Consider the following 26,437-nt stretch of genomic DNA (forward strand, 5'->3'; position numbering starts at 1 on the left):
TCTGAATAGCTCTTTTTGACCTGGAATACTGATTTTCATAACATATCCCAAAGTACGACCAGCTAATATGACAATTTTTCCAGCCCAGTCTGGTATACTTTAAAATGGCCCAAACCATTGCTCTTTGCCTAACTTTTTCCCCATATTCTGGTTTAGCCATGTTTTACACAGCAGATGAGACATCATATTCCTGGATTATCTTTGTCAGTATCCCTGTATCCATTTAACAACAATGTCATTATGCTCCATTAAAATTTTACTTCCTTTGTTTGTATTTTGGTATTTGAATCATAAACACATAATATTCATTACAGTGCGGCAATACTGCATTTGAAGTTAATAGGTTTTTGATATTTACAGCATAATTTTTCAGTAGTTCGAAATTCATTTTTGTTGTACGTATTAAGGGACATCTGTGAAATTCATTGAAATTTGACATCTTCTGTTTTCTATTCCATAATGTACTTTGACTTTTCTGAGCATTTTGGTATATAATACATTAAAATCGGACAATTGTGAGACTATCAAATTTCGTGGCTACTCATATACTGTCACAGTTGAGCAGTCATATCTTAGGAACTACACAGTCTAGAAGGCTGTGAATTGCTTTGTTTTATGCCTACTGCTACATCTTAAAAGTTGGCATTACGAATAAACAAATCAGTCCTTTGTTTCTGATACTAGTTTTCGTTGAAAGTAGTGTGAATATCTGCTATTTTTGTAGTAAGTTAGCTTCTATTGCTTTTTATACATAAATAAAATGACTAAGCATAAAAGTAGCTTCAAGAAATGCAAATGTGCAGGTAACAAATATGTGAGACCTGCATTTTCTTTCTGAAGTGCTTGAAAATACGAATATCAACTGATGAAAAGCCATGTCATGCTTTGTGTCCACCTCCACCAAATGCTTGGTGTAAATATAGGCAAGCTGAATTTTCTGGCACCCTGCATGAATTTACACATAAACATTCTCTTCCTTTGGCAGTAATGGAGGCAATCAATCCTATTTACAGAGATTTTGCAAATCCTGAGCTACTAAAGAAGTGTTAACATGGGAGGACCCAGAATGTGAATGAGTCTTTCAATAATGTTGTGTGGTGCTATGTGCCTAAAAATGTATTTGTTGGCCTTTGACTCTAAAGTTAGCAGTGTCTGATGCTGTAATAACTTGTAATGGTGGGAACTATGAAACACTTAAGATTCTGGAGAAGTTAGGTGTAAGATTTGGACAGAACACAGCTAAAGGACTACGGGAACTGGATTAGTTTCGTGTACGTGAAGCAGAGTTAGCTGTTCAGCAAATGACAAAAGAAGCAAGAAAGAAAAGGAGGAGACAAGTGCTGGGCTGTTGTGACACTGAAGAAGACACAGACTATGGATGGGCCAGGGCAATTCTAGTGCATAAAAGATGCAGAAATGTAAGTCTGTATAAGAATTTGTAGTAAAAAAAAGTTTTAAACCTCAATATCTCTAAACTACATTTTTTGCAATAAATGACCCATTTTCTAAAAAAGTATTGATGGTAGAGACACAAAATTTTCACAGAATGCCAAATGTGAGATTCAACACATATGGAACTAGAATAATTAAAATATCCTGAGTTGTTTTGTTTTTACGTTCATCTATTTACAAAATTGTGTCAAAGATTTAGTGTCTGGAGAAAAAAAAAACCATGCCCCAGAATACAATTTTAGTAATAATTCTTGTTCAGTGTATCTAGAAACTTGCATTCAGTAATTTAACATTGGCAGCATAGGACATAAATGTCCCCTTAAATTAGAGAATGTTATTAAAGTCTTGCTAATTTGTACATACTCTTCCACACATCCACAGTGCTTAGTGACTGAGTGAATTTGGAATGCTGTGTGAATATGTGTACTTAAATTAAAAAAAAGAGCAGTAGCTCAGTTTCCTTCTTGAGGTTTCTGACTATTTTTAGGGACTTCTCACAACTATGACCTTCACCTAGAGATTAAAAAAAAATGTATGTTCACAATTCTAGACAGGTAAACTACCTCCTTGGGCAATCTGTTCAATGATTCTCATGCTGATGCCATATGCATTTGAAGTACATTTATAGGACAAGCCAACATCTAAATCAGACCACTGTTTACTGCTTATATCTTCAAGGAAGCTCGTATTTTGTAAATGATGTATCACATTTGTTAATGTAATATTTGTCACCTACAACATCAGAAGCAGTGGCTATTCACAACAAATGCAACAGTTGTTTCGAGAATAATTCACTAAACATTTCTCTATAATCAAATTTAAAGTCTAAATTGACAAAGATCTCAGAGTGTTTGAAAGGCAACTAAATGTCATTGTTTTTACAAGAGTATTCAGTCATAATGAACCTAAATTTGTCAATGTTGGTTTTTGACACTGTCTGCATTACTGAACTATAAATAAATGATTTTATAGTTGGTAATGGTTATTTTGTAATTATTTTACAGGTATCATTTAAAAGACGTTATAGTGGGAAAGATATACTTTTTGCTTGTGCGCATAAAAATCAAACATATGGAGATTGCAATAATCAAAAGGGAAACCACAGGATCTGGTAAGTAAACATTGTCATAAATATCCACTCTTGGCCCTTGTCTCAGATCTGTTAATGTAATATATATTGATATTAAGCAGACTTTTCTGTTATTGTGAGACTGTCAGGAAAAAGCCTGCAAAATAAAAATCTGAAGATCACAAGTACCGGAAGTGCCATAATCTGCAATCTATGTGTAATATAGTGATATTGACGTTCAGTGGATTCAGTTAAATATTCTTGAAGTGTCAGTAGAAGTATTATATAAATGATTTCAGTAGAAACAACAATTTTGAAGACACCACAGTGTGAGGACTAGTGACATAAAACCCAAATATGAAATATATGCAGTATTCATGAGACATGCCCATTCAGAGGTAGGTTGATGCGTGCTCTGCATCAACAGTGTGATCCCGAAACCTGTATGCATAAAAACTGAAAGTTTTGTTTTCCAGTCTGAGTGGTTAACATTACTGAATGTAGAGCAGCAACATTTTTAATTATCTTATTTTTTTTTAAATTTAGGAATGACATGTACTTGCATATGCACATAATTGAAGGAATATTTGAATATTTGCTTTCATTCTGTGTGGGAATAAGTGGATTAGAGTTAGTAAATTGTTGTTATAAAAAGTGTTAATCCTTTATTATGTCCTTTTCTTATTATTGTTGTAGGACCAAACACATTCACAGAAAATGAAACTATAGCAAAATATGAAATAATGGATGGAGCTCCAGTCAGAGGAGAGAGCATTCCAATAAGAGTATTTCTTGCCGGCTATGATCTTACTCCTACAATGAGAGATATTAACAAAAAATTTTCAGTGCGGTATTATTTGAATCTCGTGCTTATGGATGAAGAAGATCGCCGTTATTTCAAGCAACAGGTGTGGTGATCTTGAATTAATTTGATAACTTATACAATTTATTTAACATTTAGACATAGATTGAGAAATGTAAGCACACTTTTGTTAAAATTCCAGGTGAATTTGTTCTGTGTATTATCTGAATTACTGCAATTGGAATACTGTCCTTTTGTTGTATTTTGTTTCTAAAGCTATAGTGCCAGTCAGAAATCTTCCAACTTATGAGAAGTCTGTAATAAACAGCAGTGACACGCTTGGTTTGTTTGCTTGCATGATATTTATATTTTATTTCACACATATTTTAGGAAGATAGGTTTCTACTTCACAGAAAAATTGGGACATTTTGTTACTTTGCTAATTCATACTTTGTTACCAAATTCAGGAGGTTGTCCCCAAGAAACTGGGCCAGAAATAGCAATCCTTGAGACCCTGAATTAGGGACTGGCTGGTCATTACTGCCAGTCACTTATAACTGTAAAGTGACAGCATACTTCAGCAAGCATTTTCCCCGTGTCTGTGGAATGTAATGTGTAGCTGCAATATTGACGTAACCCACCAAATTCTGAGGAAAGTAGTACCACCACCCCCAAAATCAGTTTTAGGTTTTCTTGACTGAAAAATTTGTAGGTGTCATTTTTAACCATTCACACACTGTTTTTAATTTGTTTGGCTTGACCCCCTTCTGGGGGCTGATGGTTCTTTCCTGAGTCCGTGCATTGTGCCCACAGGGCCCAGAGCTATTGCAACCCATCCTTCGTTCCCGGGCTGCATTTCTTTCCCTGTGCCCCTCCCTCCCCAATCCTCGCTCCTTCCCTGCTTATCCCTCCTTCACCTTTCTTGGTGTTCCTACTGATGTTAACCTGGATATTCACCTGGTTTTCTGTATTCCTTGCAGTTTTGTTCCGCTTGTCTTTACTCTTTCATCCCTCCTTTTTGGCATTTTTGGTCCACCTTTGGGGTTTGACCTCCACTTCTAAATTTTCTCTCCATAATGTGAGCCATTTGGGGGAGAACTCCCTGGCATCTACAACATGCATTCCCTCACTCCCTTCCCATCTTCCTTCTTCGCTGTAGGCTGTAGGCCCCCTCCCCCACTGCCAGGTCACCAGCACATGTAGCCAGTCCTTGTGGCGGGGCTGTTATGTCCCAATCTGGCTGAGCCCCCGACAACATGCGGATTGCACTTCTGGTACTGAGCTGTTACTTCCCCATGTTTGTGTAGGGGTGGTTGCTTGTCGTTCTGGAGCACCGTAACTCCCAGCAATGGTCGCCCGCTGTGCAAGGCGGCACTTGCTGTGGCTGGGTGGCGCCCATGGGAAGAGCCCCTAATCAGAGTGGGTGGTATCAGGACAGATGCTTTGCATGTGAAATGTAGTAAGCTCCAAAACATTTGGTGCTGTCCTACAGCCGGCTCTTCGATTGGTAATGGATCATTTAATGCTGCTTCTTCTGACTAAGCAGCCTTACCTCCCTGGCTACACCCTGGGAGCAGGGCCAGACTTACTGACTTGGGGTGAAATACTTTACCTGCTACATAGTCTGCACTAGCACTGACAAGGAATTGTTCACTGCCACCAAGCCATTATTTTTTGTGAAAAATAACGAAGACAGGATTGATGAATTGGAGTCTCTCAGTAAGATGCAGTTGAGTTCCCTGTGCAATAAACTTCTTATGCCACCCAGTGTGCGAGTGTTGTTGCATGTGATCACCATGCCAACATCCCGGTGTCCATTACACATTACCAGTCTTTGAATGTGACCCAGTGAGTCATTTTTCATAGGAACTTCATCCTTCAAATTTGTGAGGAACTCGTGGTCAATCTGCAATGATGGGGAGTTTATTTTCTTTGGCATGTTCAGAAAGGTTGTAAGCACAATCACACCAATACTGGTACCTTTATTCTGTCTTTTGAGGAAGATACCCTTCCACAGATGGTCGAGGTTATGTGTTAACAGTTTGACATGAATTGATACATCTCGCCACCCATGAACTGCTTTCAGTGATTGAGTTTCGGGTACATGTCTTCCTGATGTGTACGATGAACCCTCTATGCGGTGAATGTACACCCACTCTGAGGGGAGCCCCTGTGATCCACCATGCATGTGTGTTAATTGTCATGACTGTCATTCTCCACCCTCACCAGATTGTTTGGCTTACAAGAAAGAAAAGAAGATAAGAGTATGATTCCCTGGAGAACTGAGGCTCATCAGAAATTTGACGGACTTCATCCTGTGTCGATGACTTCTACTTTTCCCCCTGGTACGTCCTTTGCCGCTCCTCCCTCTTCCTTACACCGGTCCCATCCATCTCTCCTCTCCCCTCTCCCCCTCCCCTGCAGTTCCCATGCCTGGGGTGCCCCCCTTCTTCCGGCAACTACCGGTGATTGGGCTCGCTCCCGGGGCCCCTCCTCCTGGTGTCTCTCAGGCCGGAGGCCTGCTACCACAACTCGACTGTGGCACAAAGAGGCTGAGCACCCCAAGCTCACTGACTCTTTCAGTTCCAGATCTGGCAAAAGCCTGCTGCCCTAACTGCTCTCCTTCAGCAACTTCCTCCTCCTCAGGGATTTTAATGCTCACAACCCTTTGTGGGACCATGCTTTTTCATTTACACAGTGGCTTTTCATTTTCCAATTTTTTGTAGCGCACAACCTGTGCCTTCTTAATGATGGTTCCCCTACTCATCTCAGTGCCGCATATGGCACTATCTATGCCATTGATCTTTCGCTCTCTTCCCCTCCCCTTCTTCCTTCCTTACACAGGTCACCACAGAATGAAGTCTGTGATAGTGACCACTTCCCGTTCATTCTCTCTTTCCCTTCCCACCTCCCAATGGCCTGGTTACCTGCTGGGCTTTCCATTGTGCTGATTGGCCTCTTTATATACCTCTCAGGTCATGTTTCCTCCTCCTTTGTCAGTTTGTGTTCATGAAGTGAAGTGGTCCGCAATGTATCTGATACGATAACCAGTGGTGCTGGCATTGCCGCTTCTCGCTTGACAGGCCCCATTCACAGTTGGTCAATTCCATGGTGGGGCACAGCAATTGCCGTGGCTATCTTTGATCGTCGTCGTGCCTTGCACCATCGTAAGTGGCACCCATCCTCTATTAGTCTTATTACCTTTAAATGTCTTCCTGCCAAAGCCTATTATGTAATCAAGTAGAGGAACCAGGTGTGTTGGGAATACTTTGTCTCCTCTCTAGGTTCTTGTGTCCCTATGCCACGGATGTGGTCTATGCTCTGCACCCTCCATGGTTGTCTGTGGAATATTTCATTCAGGGCCTTGCCCTTTCTGTTAGCCTTTGTACAGATCCATCGGTTCTTGCAGAACACCTTGTGACCCATTTTGCGATGGCATCAGCCTCCTATGCAGCTGCCTTCTGAGGAGGAAGCAGCAGGCTTGTCGTGTGACAAGCATGCAAAGTATTTTATATTTCCTGTGATCTGCATGTTGCTCCATTGCTTGCCAATCTTAACATATACACATTAACACCATTGAGAGAGTAATTAGGCCCTTTTGGCTACTGCAAAGGCTTACCTTTTGGAAACTGGAGTGGTAGATATTTATATATTATGCCAAGGTTGGAGTAAAAAACGCGTCTTCTTAATAGGCCCAGAAATGTTTTAGAATTACTGTTCAAGAAAGAATGCACTCAAAATATAATTTTGTATGTCTGTTTTTACAATATTTTATATAAGCACTGCAATTTTACAATAGCTTATACAAATGACATGAAACAAGAGATATCCTTCAAAAGACAGTCTTCTATGACCGTGTCTTTGGGTTTCTACTTCCCAACCAGCTTACAGTTATTAGTGTTGAACTGTGTGTACTCCTGGAGGCATTAGAGTGAGCTGTTTAAGCAGATAAATAAAGAAATAACTAAACAGAATAAATCATCTGCTCTAAGTGCCATAGAGCTCTACAAGCATTGCAACAAATTTACCCAACAGAGGAAATAATCTCATCAATACAGGGAAAACTGCTCTACTTCAACAGCAGGGGAAGCAGAAATTGTTGTGCTGGATACCAGGTCATGTAGAAATCTGTGAGCAAGCAGACTAATTAGGCCTGTAGGAAACAGTGTGATACAATGTGCCATTCCCCTGAGGGCTGTCTTGCTGTTGAGTCAGAATGCCGTTCAGCTGTGGGAGAATAATATACATAAGAAACATTTTGAACTTTAAGGAAAATGTTAAGAGTTATTTTAATCTGTTTAGCCATTGTAATGGCAGCTGTTTTGTCTGATTGTGCTATGGGCACTAAAGATCTCTGTTTTGTATATCCAAACAATTCCACCATCATCATGTGCACTCAATAACCATGTTTTCAGTCTGAAGTGTTAGTTTGTATGTGACCTCACTCTCATAACTGGTACTATACTCTGTTCACCATAAGAGTAAACCTGATGTAAACATTAAGCCATGTATTCTTCTGCATTTGCTTGAATCTCGTTGGATTTCATGTGGAGTGGAAGCCAAGCTGTGACCAGTACAGTCAAGTACAATCATAAGGATACATTTTATGCCTTGCCACACACACAGACTGAGCGTAATGTGTGGGACAACAGCTTTACTGGTGCATTAAACTTGGACAGCCATGGCCAACCAGCGGTCCACCCAACCTGCAATGATGTGAGCAGTTGCAGTTCAGACGTAAAAAGAGACAGGCAAAGAAACAGTATAGCTTCAAATGTTATTTAACTTTTAAAGAGAATGAAATAGTATTCGGCAAAACTCCAGCACTATCGCATGCTTGTTAAATGATCAGACAGAAAGCATAAAATGCTCTTGTTGTCCCCCGACTGATTACAATCAAGAGTGATGAAAATTCCTAACTTAAGCACAGGGTAATTTTTCTGAATGAGCTATGTTTGATGCAAAAGCATACTGCAGGGATTTCAGTGTGCTGTTGAATACTGAAGGCACTGAAGGTATTAATTAGTCAGTCATCTGCTAATCTCTTAGCTCTTTCCTTATCCGAATCTGAGAAATGCATTTCAGTTCTGGAACTGCCATCTGCTCCATTGATAATGAGTCGATCAGCAACATAATCCATGAAGCCACCCATGCGCCACATTTTCTCCTCCTCTTTTATGACGTGCCTTTCTATAGCCCCCCAGCGTTCGACAGCAATGTGTGAAAAAGTTGTGTGCGTTAGTTCCAGTATGTCTGGCAGCTTAATGGTCTTGTTATTTCTCTTGCCAAATCCTTTAACTTGGCTCCAGATCAGTTCTGTTAGGTTCACATTGTAATGGTACAGTGGCAAATGTAAAAATACGACATTGGTACGGAGTGCTCGATGATGTGAAGATGATTGTTTATCATGTTTCTATAACACATATGTACATGTGTGGCATAAAAAATGATGAATTTTACATTTATGATGTGTAGGTATTTGAAATTGAACAAGGAAAAAAAAATTGACACAGCCGAGGCTTCAACCACCAAACCATAAATTGCAATCAGTTGTAAAGTCACCACGCTACCAATTCTGATTTATAATGAATATGCGCTTGTCTCAGTTGTGTCTAATACAGTCCCTCAGAAAACTTCAAAGTTGTTTATCTCTGTGAAATTATGACGAATATTAAGAATAACCCATTTCTTGGTACTTTTTAACCGTGTTCCACACGCAGGTTTCACTACGGAACAGGGAGCAGCCTCAACCATTTTCATACTGCTATATTAACAGCGCAACAATCAGAGCACAACAATGCAGAGGCTGTGACTGTACACGATTTTTGAAATAAAAACTACATAGCTAAAGCATGATTAAGAAAAACATTGATGGCTGTTAATACATTCGAATATCTTAAAGTTTCATTTAATGCAGCTTAGTAGTAATATATTTAATATGAAAGTATAACCTCCTTTCAAGAGCATAGCACCACCAGTGTAGGTGCACTACAGATTTTGACCAATCATCGCATTTGTGTTTGTTTACATCAGGTTTATTCTTATGATGAACCGAGTATAGATTCTGGATTCTGTGTGAAGTAGTTGGACCATCATAATGAGGTTCCATCTGTTCCCAGCTGCCAAAATTGGGAAAGCTGTGTCAGGCTACTATCTGTCTAGATGAGGTTGTCACAGATGAAAATTCTCCATGAATGTCAGGTGGCAAGATGTTGGGAAATCGCACGTTATTGACAGTCCACGTATGCAAGCAATAGTTAATTCTGGGGTATCATTTTGTGTGATATTGAGGACTTTCATCACCAACTGAAAATACAAAAGCGCTCATGCAAATGGAAAATGTGTCTGACAGTACCCCCCAGGGGCCTCATGGGTCTTTCATGAGTTCATGCTTGGCGCACATGAGTCCGCAAGGTATTGTGGTCCATTCTTCCTTCTTGGGCTGCATTTTCTTCTCCCTCCCTGCCTCCCTTCCTGTCCTCACTCCTTCCTCTCTGCCCCTTGCTTGCCTCTCTCTGTGTTGTTACTTATGTCAGCTCTGCTATCCAACTGATTTCTTGTATTCCTTCCAGTTTTTGTTCCCATTACTTTTTTGTTTTCATCCTTCCTTTTTGGCATTTTGGTCATCATTTGGAGGTTGGCCTTCACTTCTAAAATTTCTCTCCATAGTGTGAGCCATTTGGGGAAGAACTCACTGACATCTATAGTGTTGATACCCCTCTGTAACCCATGTCACCAGCACATGTAACCAGTCCATGTGGCGGGGCTATTATGTACCCATCTGGCTGAACCCCCTGACAACACAGAGATCACACTTCTGATAATGAGCTGTTCCTTCCCCATGTATGCATAGGGGTGGCTGTGTGTTGTACTGAAGCAAGGGAACTCCTGGCAGTGGCTGTCATGCAAGACGGCGCTTACTGTGTCTGGGTCAGTGGTATCGGGGCAGATGCTCTGCATATGAACTGAACTGACTGCTCTTCTACAGCCATCTCTTTGGTTGGCAATGGATCATTTAATGCTGCTTCTTGTGACCCTGCGGCTTTCCCTTCCCTCGCTACACCCTGGGAGAAGGGGGCCAGGCTCACCGGCTTGGGAGGAAATACTTTACCTGCTACTTGGTCTGCACTAGCATTGACAACGCACTGCCACCAAACCATTTTTATTTTTTTTTTTATTTTATTTTATTTTATTTTTTTTTTTTTTTTTTTTTTTTGGGAAAATATTGAAGACAAGATTGACAAAGTGGAGTCTCTCAGTAAGATGCAGTCGAGTTTCCTGTTGATTAAAACTTCTTATGCCACCAAATATGCAGCTGTTCTTGCTTGTGGTCATCTTGGTGACATCCCGATGTCCATTACACCTCACCAGTCTATGAATATGGTCCAGTGAGTCCTTTTTCATGGGGACCTCATCCTTCAAACTGAAGAACAATTCCAGGCCAGTCTATAATGACTGAATGGTCATTTTGTTCATTATTTTCAGAAAGGTGTATGGACAGTCCCACTGATGCAGGCGCCTTTATTCTGTCTTTTGAGGCAGATACCCTCCCAGAGAAGATCAAGATTATGCGTTACCATTGTGACGCTAAGCCATATGTCCCACCATCCATGAAGTATTTTCGGTGCTTCCATTTTGGGCACGTCTTCCCACTGTATGGCCGACCCTCTATGCAGATAATATGGACACCCACTCCATGAGGGGAGCCCCTGTTTTCCACCACGTATGTGGGTAATTGTCATGACTATCATTTTCCACACTCACCAGATTGCCCGGCTTACAAGAAAGAAAAGAAGATAAGAGTATGAGGAGAACTGAGACTCGTCAGAAATTTGACGGACTTACTATCTCTCTCCTGACCTGCTGCCTACATCTGCTGCCTTAACTGCTCTCCTTCCGCAACTTCCCCCTCCCTTCCTCCTCCTTGGGAATTTGAATGTCCATGACCCTTCGTAGGACAGTGCTTTTTCATCTACGCAGTGGCTCCTCATTGACCAATTTATTGTGTGCCTGTGCCTTCTTAATGATGGTTCCCCTACTCATTTTAGTGCCATGTGTAGCACTTTTTTTTACCATTGCTCTTTCGATTTCCTCCCCTCCCCTTCTTCCTTCCTTGCACTGGTCACTACAGATGACCTCTGTGACATTGACCACATTCCATTGATTCTCCATTCCAATGGCCAAGTTACCCCAATAGGCTTTCTATCGTGCTGATTGGCCTCTGTGTACTTCCCAGGTTGTGTTCACACCTGCTTTCTTAGGTTGTATTGATGAAGTCATTCATGATCCATCCAGTAAGATAATTTGTGCTGCCGGCATTGCCTTTCCTCACTCGACAGGCATCGTTCACCACTGGCCAGTTCCGCAGTTGAGTACAGCCATTGCTGCCACCATCTGTGATCTTTGTCATGCCTTGCAACATCTTAGGTGGCACCCATCTGGTCTATTGCCTTTCAACATCTTTGCATCAAAGCCTGTTACTAAAACAGAGCAAGTGGGGGTGTTGGGACTGCATTGTCTCCTCCTTAGGTTCATCTGTCCCTTCGTCATGGGTGTGGGCTCCTCGCTGCACACTCCAGGGTTGTGTGTGGCAGTCTTACATTCCAAGCCTTGCCCTTCCTAGTGGCCTTTGTACGGCTCTGTCAGTTCTCACATAACACCATGCAACCCATTTTGTGGCGGCATCAGTGTCGGCCTCCTATACAGTCTCCTTCATCAGGAAACAGCAGGCTGGAGCTTTCCACTTATGTTGTACTCCTTGTCACGTGGAATCCTAGAGTGAACTTTTTACTACTGGGAACTTCTTCTGGACATCTCTTCTTCCCACAATTCAGCCCTTGGGCATGATTTCATCCATAACCAATTGCTTCAACACCTCAATCCTTCACAGCAACAATATCTCTTCCAGGTATTCAACTGTATTTGTTGCCAAGGTATTTTCCCTTCTCAGTGGTTCCTGTTAGTCTCCTTGAAGGTGCGGCTTTTGGGAGGGACTGTCTCTGATCAATCATCTGCTTTGATTGGAAACTGTAATTCATCAGATCTCTTGTCAGCGGCGCCATCTTTTTACAGTTCTCTTTGATCTTTGTAAGGCCTATGACACAGCTTGGCACCATCACATCCTCCTTATGCTCCACGAATGGGGTCTTTGGGGACTCCTCCCAATTTTTATTTGCAAACTCATGTCCCACCAGTCATTCGGAGTCCGAGTTGCCTTGTTTTCAGCCTTCTGTAGACCTAGGAGAATGGTGTTCATACCCCGTAGACCTAGGAGAATGGTGTTCATACCCCCGGTTCTCTGTCTCCCCTCTGGAGGAAGATTTGAGGCTTTACATCAAATCCCTTTTCGCTCAATTGTGGGCCAACTCTTGAGTGGCTGGATCCTGTCTGATTAACTTCGTGTAATCAAAGAGATTCCCACCATGTGGCATTCTTCCCTCTGCCTCTCCTGATAGAAGTCTACCATCCTCTGCTGTCTTTGTATTGACCATACTAGGTTGACCCATGGCTTTTACTCCACAATGAGGCCCACCCGTTGTAGTAGTGAGACCCCCCCCCCCCCCCCCCCATGGTGATCCATATTTTGCTAGACTGCCCTCGCCTTTTGGCTCTTGGCACTGAATACGCCTTCCTAACTTCTTGTCCCAGATGTGTCAGTGTCGTCGTAACTGCCGTCGGCTTCACATCTGCTGTACAGCGAGCTACATAAATTTAAGTATTAACTGTGTTTCTCTTACTTGTCACTTCTTTTTCCGTGTGTTTTTGCTTTTAGGAAGCTTTAATTTTCGAGTACTAGTAATAGTGTTCCATAGATTTCGTGTTTGTTTAGAATACAGTTAAGAGACAGGTAGTGCTTATTTTCATTGTTTCCAACAAAAAGTGTCTAGTAACCACAGTTCAGTCAGCTATCAGCCGCCTTTAGTGAATTAGCAGTCTAGTTAAAAGTTGATTAACTCTCTACAGTAAATTGTTGATTTCTTAGGATGGATAGGATGTGTGACTGCTGTGTACAGACGCAGGAGGAGCTGGCCTCTGTTTGCGAACAGCTGACCGTGTTGATGGCCGTGGTCAGCTGTCTTCAGGCTGCTGCCTTGGGAGTGTAGCGGCAGTGGGGAGTCTGGTGCATCACATGATACACCCCAGGTGTTACATGCTTCACCCATGGTCCCTGCTGTCAAGACATCTTCGTGGGTACCGGTCGCGGTTGGGCCACCCTCTCCCCAAGGGGAGTGGCGGGTTCAGCGGCGTTCGCGTCACACGAGACGGAGGGTCAGTGTGTGGAGGCTGGCCTCATGGCATGGCCCGCTCTGCCTGTGAATGGACATGTGGCCGCTCCTTCAGGAAGGTCCTAGCAGGCACACGGGCGGGGGGAGGGTTATTAGTGATTGGGAGCTCCAGTGTTAGGCGGGTGATGGAACCCCTTAGAGAAATAGCGGAAAGTTCGGGGAAGAAGGCCAGTGTTCATTCTGTCTGCTTGCCGGTGGGTCTTATCTGAGATGTGGAGGAGGCCCTGCCGGCAGCAATAGAGAGCACTGGGTGCACCCGACTGCAAATTGTTACTCATGTCGGCACCAATGACTCCTGCCGTCTGGGTTCAGAGGTCATCCTCAGTTCATACAAGCGGTTGGCGGAGTTGGTGAAGGCGGAAAGCCTCGCTTGCGGGGTGGAATCTGAGCTAACTATTTGTAGTATCGTTTCCAGAACCGATAGCGGTCCTCTGTTTTGGAGCCGAGTGGAAGGCTTAAACTAGAGGCTCAGATGATTCTGTGGAGATCTGGGGTGCAAATTTCTAGACCTCCGCTATCGGGTGGAGAAATGTAGGGTCCTCCTGAATAGGTCTGGCATGCGCTACACGCAGGAAGCGGCTACAAGGGTAGCATAGTACGTGTGGCGTGTACATGTGGGTTTTTTAGGTTAGAGAATTCCCTCCCTAGGCCTGACAAGATGCCTCCTGAGATGCGACAAGGTTGTAGTAGGCAAAATGCAACAGGGAATAACAATATTAATGTGGTAATAGTAAACTGCAGGAGCGTCTATAGAAAGGTCCCAGAACTGCTCTCATTAATAAATGGTCACAATACCCACATAGTACTAGGGACAGAAAGTTGGCTGCAACCAGATGCAAACAGTAATGAAATTCTAAAACTCAGATTGGAATGTATACCGCAGAGACAGGCTGGACAGTGAAGGGGGAGGCATGTTTATAGCGATAGAATGTGCAATAGTATCGAAGGAAATTGATGGAGATTCGAAATGCGAAATAATTTCGGTGAAGGTCATGATTAAAGCAGGCTCAAACATGGTAATAGGATGTCTCTGTAGGCCCCCTGGCTCAGCAGCTGTTGTGGCAGAGCACCTGAAGGAAAATTTTGAAAATATTTAGAGTAGATTTCCCCACCACGTTATAGTTATGGGTGGAGATTTTAATTTACCAGATATAGACTGGGAGACTCAAGCGTTTATAGCGGATGGCAGGGACAAAGAATCCAGTGAAATTTTTTTAAGTGCATTATCTGAAAACTACCTTGAGCAGTTAAACAGAGAACCAACTCATGGCGATAACATATTAGACCTTCTGGTGACAAACAGACCAGAACTATTTGAAACAGTTAACGCAGAACAGGGAATCAGTGATCATAAAGTGGTTACTGCATCAGTGATTTCAGCCATAAATATAAATATTAAAAAAGGTAGGAAGATTTTTCTGTTTAGCAGAAGTGAGAAAAAGCAGATTTCAGAGTACTTGACGGCTCATCACAAAAGTTTTGTCTCAAGTACAGATAGTGTTGAGGATCAGTGGACAAAGTTCAAAAACATCGTACAATATGCATTAGATGAGTATGTGCCAAGCAAGATCGTAAGGGGTGGAAAAGAGCCACCGTTGTACAACATCCAGTTAGAAAACTGCTATGGAAGCAAAGGGAACCACACAGCAAACATAAACATAGCCAAAGCCTTGCAGACAAACAAAAATTACACGAAGCGAAATGTGGTGTGAGGAGGGCTATGCGAGAGGCGTTCAATGAATTCGAAAGTAAAGTTCTATTTACGGACTTGGCAGAAAATCCTAAGAAATTTTGGTCTTGTGTCAAAGCGGTAGGTGGATCAAAACAAAATGTCCAGACACTCTGTGACCAAAATGGTACTGAAACAGAGGATGACAGACAAAAGGCCGAAATACTAAATGTCTTTTTCCAGAGCTGTTTCACAGAGGAAGATTGCACTGTAGTTTCTTCTCTAGATTGTCGCACAGATGACAAAATGGTAGATATCGAAATAGATGACCGAGGGATAGAAAAACAATTAAAATCGCTCAAAAGAGGAAAGGCCGCTGGACCTGATGGGATACCAGTTCGATTTTACACAGCGTACGTGAAGGAACTTGCCCCCTTCTTGCAGCGGTGTACCACAGATCTCTAGAAGAGCATAGCGTTCCAATGGATTGGAAAAGGGCACAGGTCATCCCCATTTTCAAGAAGGGACATCGATCAGTTGTAGAATTTTGGAACACGTATTATGTTCGAGTATAATGACTTTTCTGGAAACTAGAAATCTACTCTGTAGGAATCAGCATGGGTTTCGAAAAAGACGATTGTGTGAAATCCAGCTCGCGCTATTCATCCACGAGACTCGGAGGGCCATAGGCACGGGTTCCCAGGTAGATGCCGTGTTTCTTAACTTCCGCAAAGCATTTGGTGCAGTTCCCCACAGTCGTTTAATGAACAAAGTAAGCGCATATGGATTATCGGACCAATTGTGTGATTGGATTGAAGAGTTCCTAGATAACAGAACGCAGCATGTCATTCTCAATGGAGAGAAGCCTTCCGAAGTAAGAGTGATTTCAGGTGTGCCGCAGGGGAGTGTCGTAGGACCATTGCTATTCACAATATACATAAATGACCTTGTCGATAACATCAGAAGTTCAGTGAGGCTTTTTGCGGATGATCCTGTAGTATATCACGAGGTTGTGACAATGGAAAATTGTACTGAAATGCAGGAGGATCTGCAACGAATTGACGCATGGTGCAGGGAACGGCAATTGAATCCCAATGTAGACCAGTGTAATGTGCTGCAAATACGTAGAAAGAAAGATCCCTTATCATTTAGCTACAATATAGCAGGTCAGCATCTGGAAGCAGTTAATTCCATAAATTATCTGGGAGTAGGCATTAGGAGTGATTTAAAATGGAATGACCATATAAAATTAATCGTCGGTAAAGCAGATGCCAGACTGAGATTCATTGGAAGAGCCCTAAGGAAATGCAGTCCGAAAACAAAGGAAGTAGGTTACAGTACACTTGTTTGCCCACTGCTTGAATACTGCTCACCAGTGTGGGATCCATACCAGATAAGGTTGATAGAAGAGATAGAGAAGATCCAATGGAGAGCAGCGCGCGAAAGTGTTACAGAGATGATAGATACACTTCAGTGGAAGACTCTGCAAGAGAGACGCTCAGTAGCTCGGTATGGGATTTTGTAGAAGTTTCGAGAACATACCTTCACTGAGGAGTCAAGCTGTATATTGCTCCCTCCTACGTATATCTCGCGAAGAGTCCATGAGGATAAAATAAGAGAGATCAGAGCCCACACAGAGGCATACTGACAGTCTTTCTTTCCATGAACAGTAAGAGACTGGAATAGAAGGGAGAACCGATAGAGGTACTCAAAGTACCCTCCGCCACTCTTTGTTTGCCCCGTTTTCCCTTCCCCTTGACAGGACTATGCCATTTGTGTTGTTCCTCCCTTGGTTTCTGCCACCTTATATCATGAGACCGATGACTACGCTGCACTCCCCCCCCCCCCCCCCCCCCCCCCCCTCTTTCCCTTGATCAATCAATCAACCAACCAACAGTAACCTATTTTGCTGGAATAACTATCTGTGATGGGACACAACCCTTAAGATATTTGAGATATTTGCTGTTCTTCCGGAATGCGTAGCTGTAATGTTATCCTTTGATGGAACTTCTTGCAGGGATCATAAATGGTATGGACTGTAGAAGACTGCGGCTCCAGATTGTGAAAGCTGCTAGAAAATGTTCGTGTAATGATTATTGTTCTGGCCAATTGTCTGCCTTTTAAAAGCATACTTATGCCATCATCAATGAAAAGAGTTCTACTTGACAACCTGGATCCACAGTTAAACTGTGAAGCTCTAGTCAAGTGCAGAAAGATATTCAGACTCATAAAAGAAATCTATATGTCAGTGACAGTCATAACCTTCGCCCATGAGAGCTTTGGGTCAACAGTTGCCATGGACAGCAGCAACTGCTGTGAAGGGTATGTGTGTACACTAGACAAACCAGTCAAGGTAGGTCTACTCGGCGTCATTCATGGAGAATCATACGACTACTGACTACCCCTAGGTATTTTCTACTATGAGCTGCCAATAGGTCCCAGAATGACTAAGAAACAACATCGACCATTCTGCACCAATTCAGGTCTGGAGTACAGGCAATACCAAAGAAACAATCTAATGTGAAACACAATTTGCAACACTGGGTATCATACCCCTATTAAGTCAGTACTTCGGTATGGTGGCTCCAGCTGAATGATGAATAAATCATATGGAAGTGGAGAAAATTCTGCAAGACATTATTCGGCTGTCAGAAGGTTCGTGAAGAAGAAAGATGGCATGTGGCATTTATGTATTGATTACCAAAAATATATACCTATTGTCAGGAATTTGACACTTTGGACTGTCTTTTTTTATCATCTTCATTCCATTGCTGATAGGGATGTTGGGCCTGTTTTCAAAATAATGTAGTTTGGGCCAGAGAATATTTGGTACATCTGTGGGGACACAATTTATTTTATCTTTTGTGAGGACACCCTTTGTTGGCTGGAGGAAGAAATGGAAGTCTCGGCATTTGCCTCACAGCCAAAGGAAAACCTCTGCTAAAACCTAGGCTCGGACTGGTAGTGCACTTCTGCGCTGTTTCAAAGCCTTCACTGTGGCATGAATTGCCACCTCAATCCTGTTCAAAAATCTCTTCTCAAGCTAGCTGTAGAGTCTCGTCACTTCTGCACTTCTGCATTGGCAAGTGCTTTGATCCTAACCAGTAGCTCCACTCCAGGTTCTTGGTCTTAGGATTCTGGGCTACCTGCTGTCACTGCAGCAGCTTTATCTCCTCCGTGTCTCAGTGCTGTCTGCCCTGACTCCACACTGTGGGGGCTGGCCTCCCCTTCCACCGTCACTAGTGGAGAAAAGGGGGGGGGGGTGCCAGCTGGCTACAAGGTCGATGGGCTGCTTCCAGTGCACTGTCTTCTCTGGAGTTAATGTTGTGCATTTCCTATGCCTTCTTCACTGCCTCTTCTTCTTAGCAATTTCTTCTGAATATGTTTTTTTCTTTTCACCAGCATTATTGTGGGCTTTGAAGGCTTTGCAGCCACATTAGCTCACAATGTGTGACCCCCCACAGTGAACACATGTTGGCTTTTCTTCTCTCTGCGTACAGTTACAACTGTCATGACTGCCAGCACACCTAATGCATTTTGCTTAATTGTAACAATATTTTGCCACATGTCCTTATTTTTGACACTTACAACTTTGTGTCTAATGTCAAATCCTGCTGGGAGAGGCTCGATCTTGGTGTCAAATCCCACGAGGTTCTTCACCTTGAAGATTTCTTTAGCCTTCTTGAAACTCGCTTCTTGTGATGGATCTACAGCCAGAACAAATGATGGTGGTCTGTTCTTGTTTGTTCAGTTGTGTAGTTTCACCATGGCAGCAAATCTGCAGTTCAGCAGTGCGTGACACACTGATTCTACATCGAACCTCCATGGTAGATCACGTAGCAGATCCATAAATGGTGGTGTTTTCTTCTGAAGTGCTGTTCTAATTGGTTCTTCAATACGGTAGTCCATCATAATCTTCCTCACTGTATCCTGGTCATTCAAAGTGAATGTCCAGGTCTCTAGTATCATTATCCATTGGTGTGACCTTGGGACATTATTGAAGTTAGTCAGTCAGTTCATGGTAGGTCTTTATTCTGTTGTTTCCAGTATAACAGATGAACACCAAATACCCCAGCAAATATTACCTCTCCTCCTCCTCCTCCTCCTCCTCCTCCTCCTCCTCCTCCTCCTCACTATTGTCTTCTCTCACCCTGCCTCCTCTGGTTTTTGAGTGGTGGACATCTCTGGCCATATTATAGTCTTCTTCGGCTTTTTGCGGTTGGTACCTCCCATGCTGCATACTAATGTAACACTGACAATTTATGGTGTTGTCAGAACAGCAAAAACACAGCAGTTTTCTTCTAAAAGCAACAAGCACAGCGAATTTGCAATTCAATATACAGCACACAGCTTAAGAGAAGCTTCTGCTTCAATCATTAAAGCTCTTGCAGTGAAACAGATCGCCTTGTGTGTGTGTGTGTGTGTGTGTGTGTGTGTGTGTGTGTGTGTGTGTGTGTAACAGCCTCCCTATGGCTGCTGGGTAGCACTGCACTGATGGCTGCACTGCACTGAAGGGTGAAAAGTACACACCTCAGAAAGTTTTGTATCACATCGATTCCGAGAGTTCCGGAACCTGTAAAGAAAATTGGAATAGAGATCAACATACCACCACATTTCTGCCCTTCTTATTCCTCATGAAAACCACACATTGCATGTTGTACCACCATACAGTGAGTCCTTCAGAGTTGGTGGTCCAGATTGCTGTACACACTGGCTGCTCTAGTCGAGCAATGTCATTATCCTGAAGGAAGTCATTCACAAGATGAGCAAAATGGGGGTGCAAATTGTCGTCGATGAAGATGAATGCCTCACCAATATGCTGCCGATATGGTTGCCCTATCGGTCGGAGGATGGCATTCACATATCATACAGCCGTTACGGTGACTTCGATGGCCACCAGCGGCATACCTTGGCCCCACATAATGCCACACCAAAACAGCACGGAACTTTCACCTTGCTGCACTTGCTGGACAGTGTGTATAAGGCATTCAGCCTGACCGGGTTGCCTCCAAACATGTCTCCAACGATTGTCTGTCTGAAGGCAAGCGCGACACTCATCGGTGAGAAGAATGTGATGCCAATCCTGAGCGGTCCATTTGGGATGTTGTTGGGTCCATCTGTACCACGCTGCATGACTGCATGGTGTCATGGTTGCAAAGATGGACCTCGCCAGGGACATGGGGAGTGAAGTTGTGCATCATGCAGCCTATTGCGCACAGTTTGAGTCATAACACGACTTCCTGTGGCTGCACAAAAAGCATTATTCAACATGGTGGCATTGCTGTCAGGGTTCCTCCGAGCCATGACCCATAGGTAGCGGTCATCCACTGCAGTAGTAGCCCTTGGGCGGTCTGAGCGAGGCATGTCATTGACAGTTCCTATCTCCCTATACCTCCTCCATATTTGAACAACATCGCTTTAGTTCACTCAGACGCGTGGACACTTACCTTGGTGAGAGCCCTTTGTGGCAAAAAGTAACAATGTGGACACGATCAAACCGCGGTATTGACTGGATAGGCATGGATGAGCTACAGACAACATGAGCTGTGTACCTCCTTCCTGCTGGAATGACTGGAAGTGATCGGCTGTCGGACCTCCTTTGTCTAATAGGCGCTGCTCACGCATGATTGTTTACATCTTTGGGCGGGTTTAGTGACATCTTTGAACAGTCAAAGGGACTGCGTCTGTGATACAATACCGACAGTCAATGTCTATCTTCAGGAGTTCTGGGAACCGGGCTGATGCAAAACTTTCTTTTTATGTGTGTATTTCTTCACTGTAGATATGGAGATTAGCTACTGGCAAATTGAGGTTGATGAGACTGACCAAGAAGTGACTGGTTTCATAGTACCTGACTGACTCTGAGTTCAGAGATGGGCCATTTGGTCTGCGCAACACCCAAGCCATCTTTGAGAGCATGATGGACAACCCATTCTGGTGTCTAAATGTATTATGTCATTGTTACCAGGATGAAGATGTTGCTCTCTGAAATATTTCAAGGGTATCTAAGCCTCTTGACAACTGTGCTGAAATGTGTAAATTGAACTGCTTCATCTGAATCTGAGAATGTGCCTCTTTGTTACCCAAGAAATAAAAATCTTTGTGCACCTAGTTAATAAAAATGAAATTCCTCTTAATTGAAAAAAGTAAGAGCGGTAACAGATTTTCGAACTCCTCAGAATATTAGTGACTTTAGAGGCTTTCTTCCAATGTGCTACTACTGTTGCTTCATAAATGATTTCAGTTGTATGGCATAGCCACAACAAGAACTGCTACAGATAGAAGGCAAATATTCTTGAAGCAAGGAAGATTTTCTTTATGGTTGAGGAGATGCTGAAATCTTCCCAAGTCCTGTCCCTTTTTATGTGAATACAGAGATGGAACTACACAATGATTTAAGTGATCATGGGCAAGGTACAATTCTAATGCAGTGCTGAAAGAGTACTCTCCAGTTCCAAGAAGAATTACTCTGACAGAGAAATAGTGTCTTTCTGTTGTTTGGGCAATCAGTAAGTTCTGCCCCTATTTATGTGGTAGACCATTCAGTGTTCTGACTGAGCACCCTTCTTTATGGTGGCTGACAAGGATGAAGGATCCACAGGACAATTGGCAAGATGTGCACTAAAGCTTCAGGAATACGTAATCACAGTTGTATACAGAAATGGGCATAAACACATGTATATCGACTGCCCTTCACAGTATCTCCTGGTGCTGACGATAACCCACTCATTATTGCACTGACAAACATTGCAGCCAAACAAAATGAATATCCAGCATTCCTGAAGTCCACAGATGCCTTAATGAAGGAAGAAACTGTCACAGGAGAATTCAGATTCTTAGATGGAACATGGTATAAATGGAATTAGGGCCCATTGGGATGGAAATGTTTGCTTGTCATCAAAACTCCTTTGTGGCCCACCATAGTGAAGTATTTTTGTCGATACTCCATCATGTCATCTCAGATTTGCAAATATCCTTGACAGAATCAGAAGTAGGCAGGTCTCCACCAATCTGTCTGACATTAAGTAAGCCACTTTATTGTCAACAGTGGAAGCATGTGTCTCAGTTGCCCCCAGGACATCTGATACCAAATTGTCTTGTAGTTGTTCCCTTTCACTGGAATGAAACTGAATTTTTGGAGTGGTTTTCAAAGTTGACAAATGGGTATAAATGGATAATAGTGTGTGCTGACTACATCAACCACTACTGTCATCAAGAGTGCCAAAGCTCCAGAAATTGCCAGAATCCTTGTAGAAGGGGTAATTTTGAAGCATAGAGCACCATGTGTAATGATTGATGTTTGTGGAAAAGTATTTCAAGCTGTTGGCAGATATTCTCTTTATGTATGTTGACATTGAAGATAGATGTTCAGGTATGATGATGCTTGTGATTTTCACAAACTACACATCAAATCTTAGGACACCACAGGTTTCATGCCATTTTTCCTGATCCATGGTCTTGAGGCTGAAATAGCAATGGATACTTAGTTTCCGTTTCAACCTTATGGTGCTCAGGAGGATTACATCGAACAGTTCATCACCACAATTGATGAAGCAAGGTAGCTGGTATACATATGGAACTTGGCTGCCCAAACTAAGGACTGTGAATGTTAAAACTCCAAACACTGACCTATAAGTTATAAACCAAGCACATTAATTTGGATTTTTACACCTGTGCTGGAGGTCAATCTAATAGAAAAATTATTAAAATGCTACTTTAGTCTTTAATGAATCCTCCGTAATGTCCAAAGTCACGGGTGATGATCCTACATCAAGGAGACAAAGGTGCAAAGACATTACCCATGTCCTTCACATGAACCCCTATCATAGACATGAAGTGCAGTTCAACAACAGGAACTTCCAATATGAGGACCACGTAAGACCTGCCCAGTGATTTGATACTTCCATTGAAGTAACTGTATTTGAATTTAGCAGTGATCTTAATTTTGTGTTCTCACAAGAGGTGTGTAAAAACTGGTTTAAATATTTGTCTTGTAGAATGCTTCATACTAGGCATCAGTATATAATGGTATAGTGCGTTACCCAGATAAATATTGGCATCAAAGTTAAAAACTAGTTTTCTCCATTTTACAGGAAATAACGTTATGGCGAAAGGGTGAAAAAACTCGAAAAAATCTTCAAACATCCTCAAGGACATCACCCCAACTGCCTCATGCAATTCCAGGAACTCAGGAACACACCTCCAACCAACCAATTGAAGATATGAAACGAGAAGACGAAGACAAGGGTACAGTGTCAGGTGCTGAGAATGATTTGAGAAGGAAAGCGGCTGTTGATGGTGACAAGGCTGATGACTGACTGCACAAAAGCCAGATTGTGTAAAGTACTATGCAGATATGTTCACATGCTCCCATTCCTGATGCACATGGTCATGTGAAATATGTAACTGTGCTTAAGAACTTCGAGTATTTACTACTGGGAGTGCTGTTCTCATTACTCAGTGACTCTGTACATAGCACACATTTTTTGTAACTATATTCAGTGTGCAGTATGTATCAATTTTGTCCTACAAATACTGTGTTTTTCTTGTATGATGTATTGCATATATGTGCCATTATCTTCAGGAGATGTGAAATCTGTCTGTATAGTCTTTTACAAAGCAGCTTTTAGTAAAAGAATGTTGTTCTCTAAATATTTTGTTATGTGAAAAGACAGCAATCAAATCAGTGCTGCTGTTGAAATGAAATGTTATAACTCGAAGTGGGATTTATACATTCTGGATAACATTATGATTCAATATATACATATTGAATGACATCATGATTCAAAAAGGAAAAATTGAGCCTTTTATGAAAGTAGTTTTTTTTTTTTGAAGTGTTATTTTATACCAGTGTCTGGCACTACTTTCTTTTTGCAGTGTTGCTGATGTGATGATGATGATGATGTCCTTTATGTGTGTTTATGTATTTTGGTAGTTTTTCTCTGTTTTATTTGAAAGAGTTCTGTATGTTTTATTGAAAATGTATTGTTTTCAATATTTTGTTACTTTGTCTGTACTTTATGCTTATCTCTCTTTCATTCTAAATATGTTATTTATGCCCCGTAATTGGTTGAGAACATAAATAAGATGAAATTGTAAAGTAAATAATGTTTTAGCTTGTCATCATTGCAGTTAATACTCGTGGAAGAGTCAAGAATAATTATATTGTGTCTGTTGATTTGCGGAGAATGTTAGAACTTCAAGATGTAAGTGGTGAAAGCAACAATATTTTAACATGTTGCAGAATGTTAAACTATGTAGAGAGTTACTCAGAGAGCGCCTCAGAGTTATATTTTCAGTTTCCACTGTCTCAGTAACTGTGAATGTGCATGTTTGAGAAATGATATGTAACATATATGTTGAGGAAGTAACTAAGCTGTACAGTAATATATGTTGCTTATTAAAGCAATTTTCATAGCAGACTAAGTAATTTCAGTGTTATATTGCATTGTGATTAATATCTTTCTTGTATTCAGAGGTGTGTGTGTGTGTGTGTGTGTGTGTGTGTGTGTGTGTGTGTGTGTGTGTGTGTGTGTAGTAAAATGAAATGCTGTTATAGTCCTACCAAGGTACACCACATGATGTATCTGAGTGGGAATCTATTTGGAAGTTAAATAGATCTGTTTGTATTTTTAATGTAGCCTTTATTTTCTTCTTTCTCAAGATTCGTTGACAAATCTAATTTTCAATCTGAGAATATTTTATCACAATTATGAAGTGAGAAGCTAAAAATTAAAGTTTTCTTATAAAAAAAGTAATTAGAATTACACAGAATTACATTTTTAAAAGTGCCAAGGAGGCTGTTGACAACTAAATTAATTGTAATATACTGAAAATTGTAAATTGAAGGGAAATAATTGTATCACAAAGTAAAATAACACCCAACATTTTGAGTGCATGTAAAGCAATTTGTGTCAATGGTTTTCCTGTTAGAACCTGCTCAAGTGCATTGGGTCTCACCTATGCCAATTTCCTTCAGTGCAGCTGTAGAGAGACAATTGCTTTAAATTGAGGTTACATCTAGAAAACCACTGTGAATGTGTGCCATGCACTTGGGATAGGGAGGATGAGTGGCACAGCTGGGGCACACGTGTTCACGTATGTCCTGTCTCTGACGTACAAATTCGGAGGTTGTCTGAAAATACTCATTCATCGTCATCACAACTACTTCATTTCACTGAAAATATTTTCCAGGTTTCCAGGTACAACTTTCTATAATGGTGGGATATGTAGAATTGTGTGTGCCAAAATCTAAATAATATGGTGGATACACTAAAAATTTGTTCCTCAGTTTTCCTACTACCACTGCTCTTTTCTGAGCTGAAGAATTGTGCTAATGAAAGATGATAAAAGTTTATTTTATTTCATCCAGTTGGGCAGGCATATTGGTGTAATATTCACCAGTCATGGTTGTATCATTTGAAAAGGTAGCTGATGAGAAGCTGATGACAACTTTTCCAGCTGTTGAACTTAACTCCACATTGTTTTTGTGTGAATCTGCCCACTTCTTCGACTCCAGTTTAATTTCTTCATTCATGTTCAAAAGAATATATGAGGCACTTGATGTAGCAGTTTAAAACCCCTTAGGACTTGATGGCACTGTCACAGCACAAGCTTCATAAGTGTCTGCTTCCTGCATTGCCACCAGGCATTTTTTTTATGTGGCAAATACAAGAGTGAGATCTGCTATTGCCAAGTTATTTACTAAAAAGTCTCATAAATCTTGTGAAATTTTCTAGAAGCCTTTGAACTCACCATTGTTGATATTGGGATACTCTTTCATTGAAAACATTATGATGACAACATAAGTTTACTGAACTGAATTTTCAAAACAAAAAGAAAATCTTTGTTCAAAGTAGTCACATCTTAATATTAAATTACATCAATGATTTTTTTCTGTTTATTTTTACTCTAGTGAACCCCTAGATCTGACACTTAGTGACAGAATTTCCAATTGCATCTATCAGAAAGAGGTTATGAATAAGGAAGAATAAAAGCAAGTTTAGCATTTAACATTCCATCACCAACAAAGTGGTTAGAGGTTAGAGATGGAGTGCAAACTAGGATTGGGGAATTAATTGGTGAGTTTGTTTCTCTCTCTCTCTCTCTCTCTCTCTCTCTCTCTCTCTCTCTCTCTCTCTCTCTCTCTTTCAGGTGAG

The 26,437-nt window shown here is 41.7% G+C and overlaps 1 protein-coding gene across 1 annotated transcript in view; it reads left to right on the forward strand.

Annotated features, from left to right (window-relative positions):
- The window catches only part of LOC126470114 (vacuolar protein sorting-associated protein 26B-like), a 71,737-nt gene extending 45,300 nt beyond the window's left edge, over positions 1-26,437 (forward strand). Inside the window, exons 5-7 of the mRNA XM_050097719.1 lie at positions 2,457-2,563; positions 3,218-3,429; positions 23,372-26,437. Coding sequence (XP_049953676.1) covers positions 2,457-2,563; positions 3,218-3,429; positions 23,372-23,596 — 544 coding nt within the window. The 3' untranslated portion in view covers positions 23,597-26,437. The remainder of the gene's footprint in view (positions 1-2,456; positions 2,564-3,217; positions 3,430-23,371) is intronic.

The sequence above is a fragment of the Schistocerca serialis genome, chromosome 3 (genome assembly GCF_023864345.2).
Source record: "Schistocerca serialis cubense isolate TAMUIC-IGC-003099 chromosome 3, iqSchSeri2.2, whole genome shotgun sequence".
NCBI lineage: Eukaryota > Metazoa > Arthropoda > Insecta > Orthoptera > Acrididae > Schistocerca > Schistocerca serialis.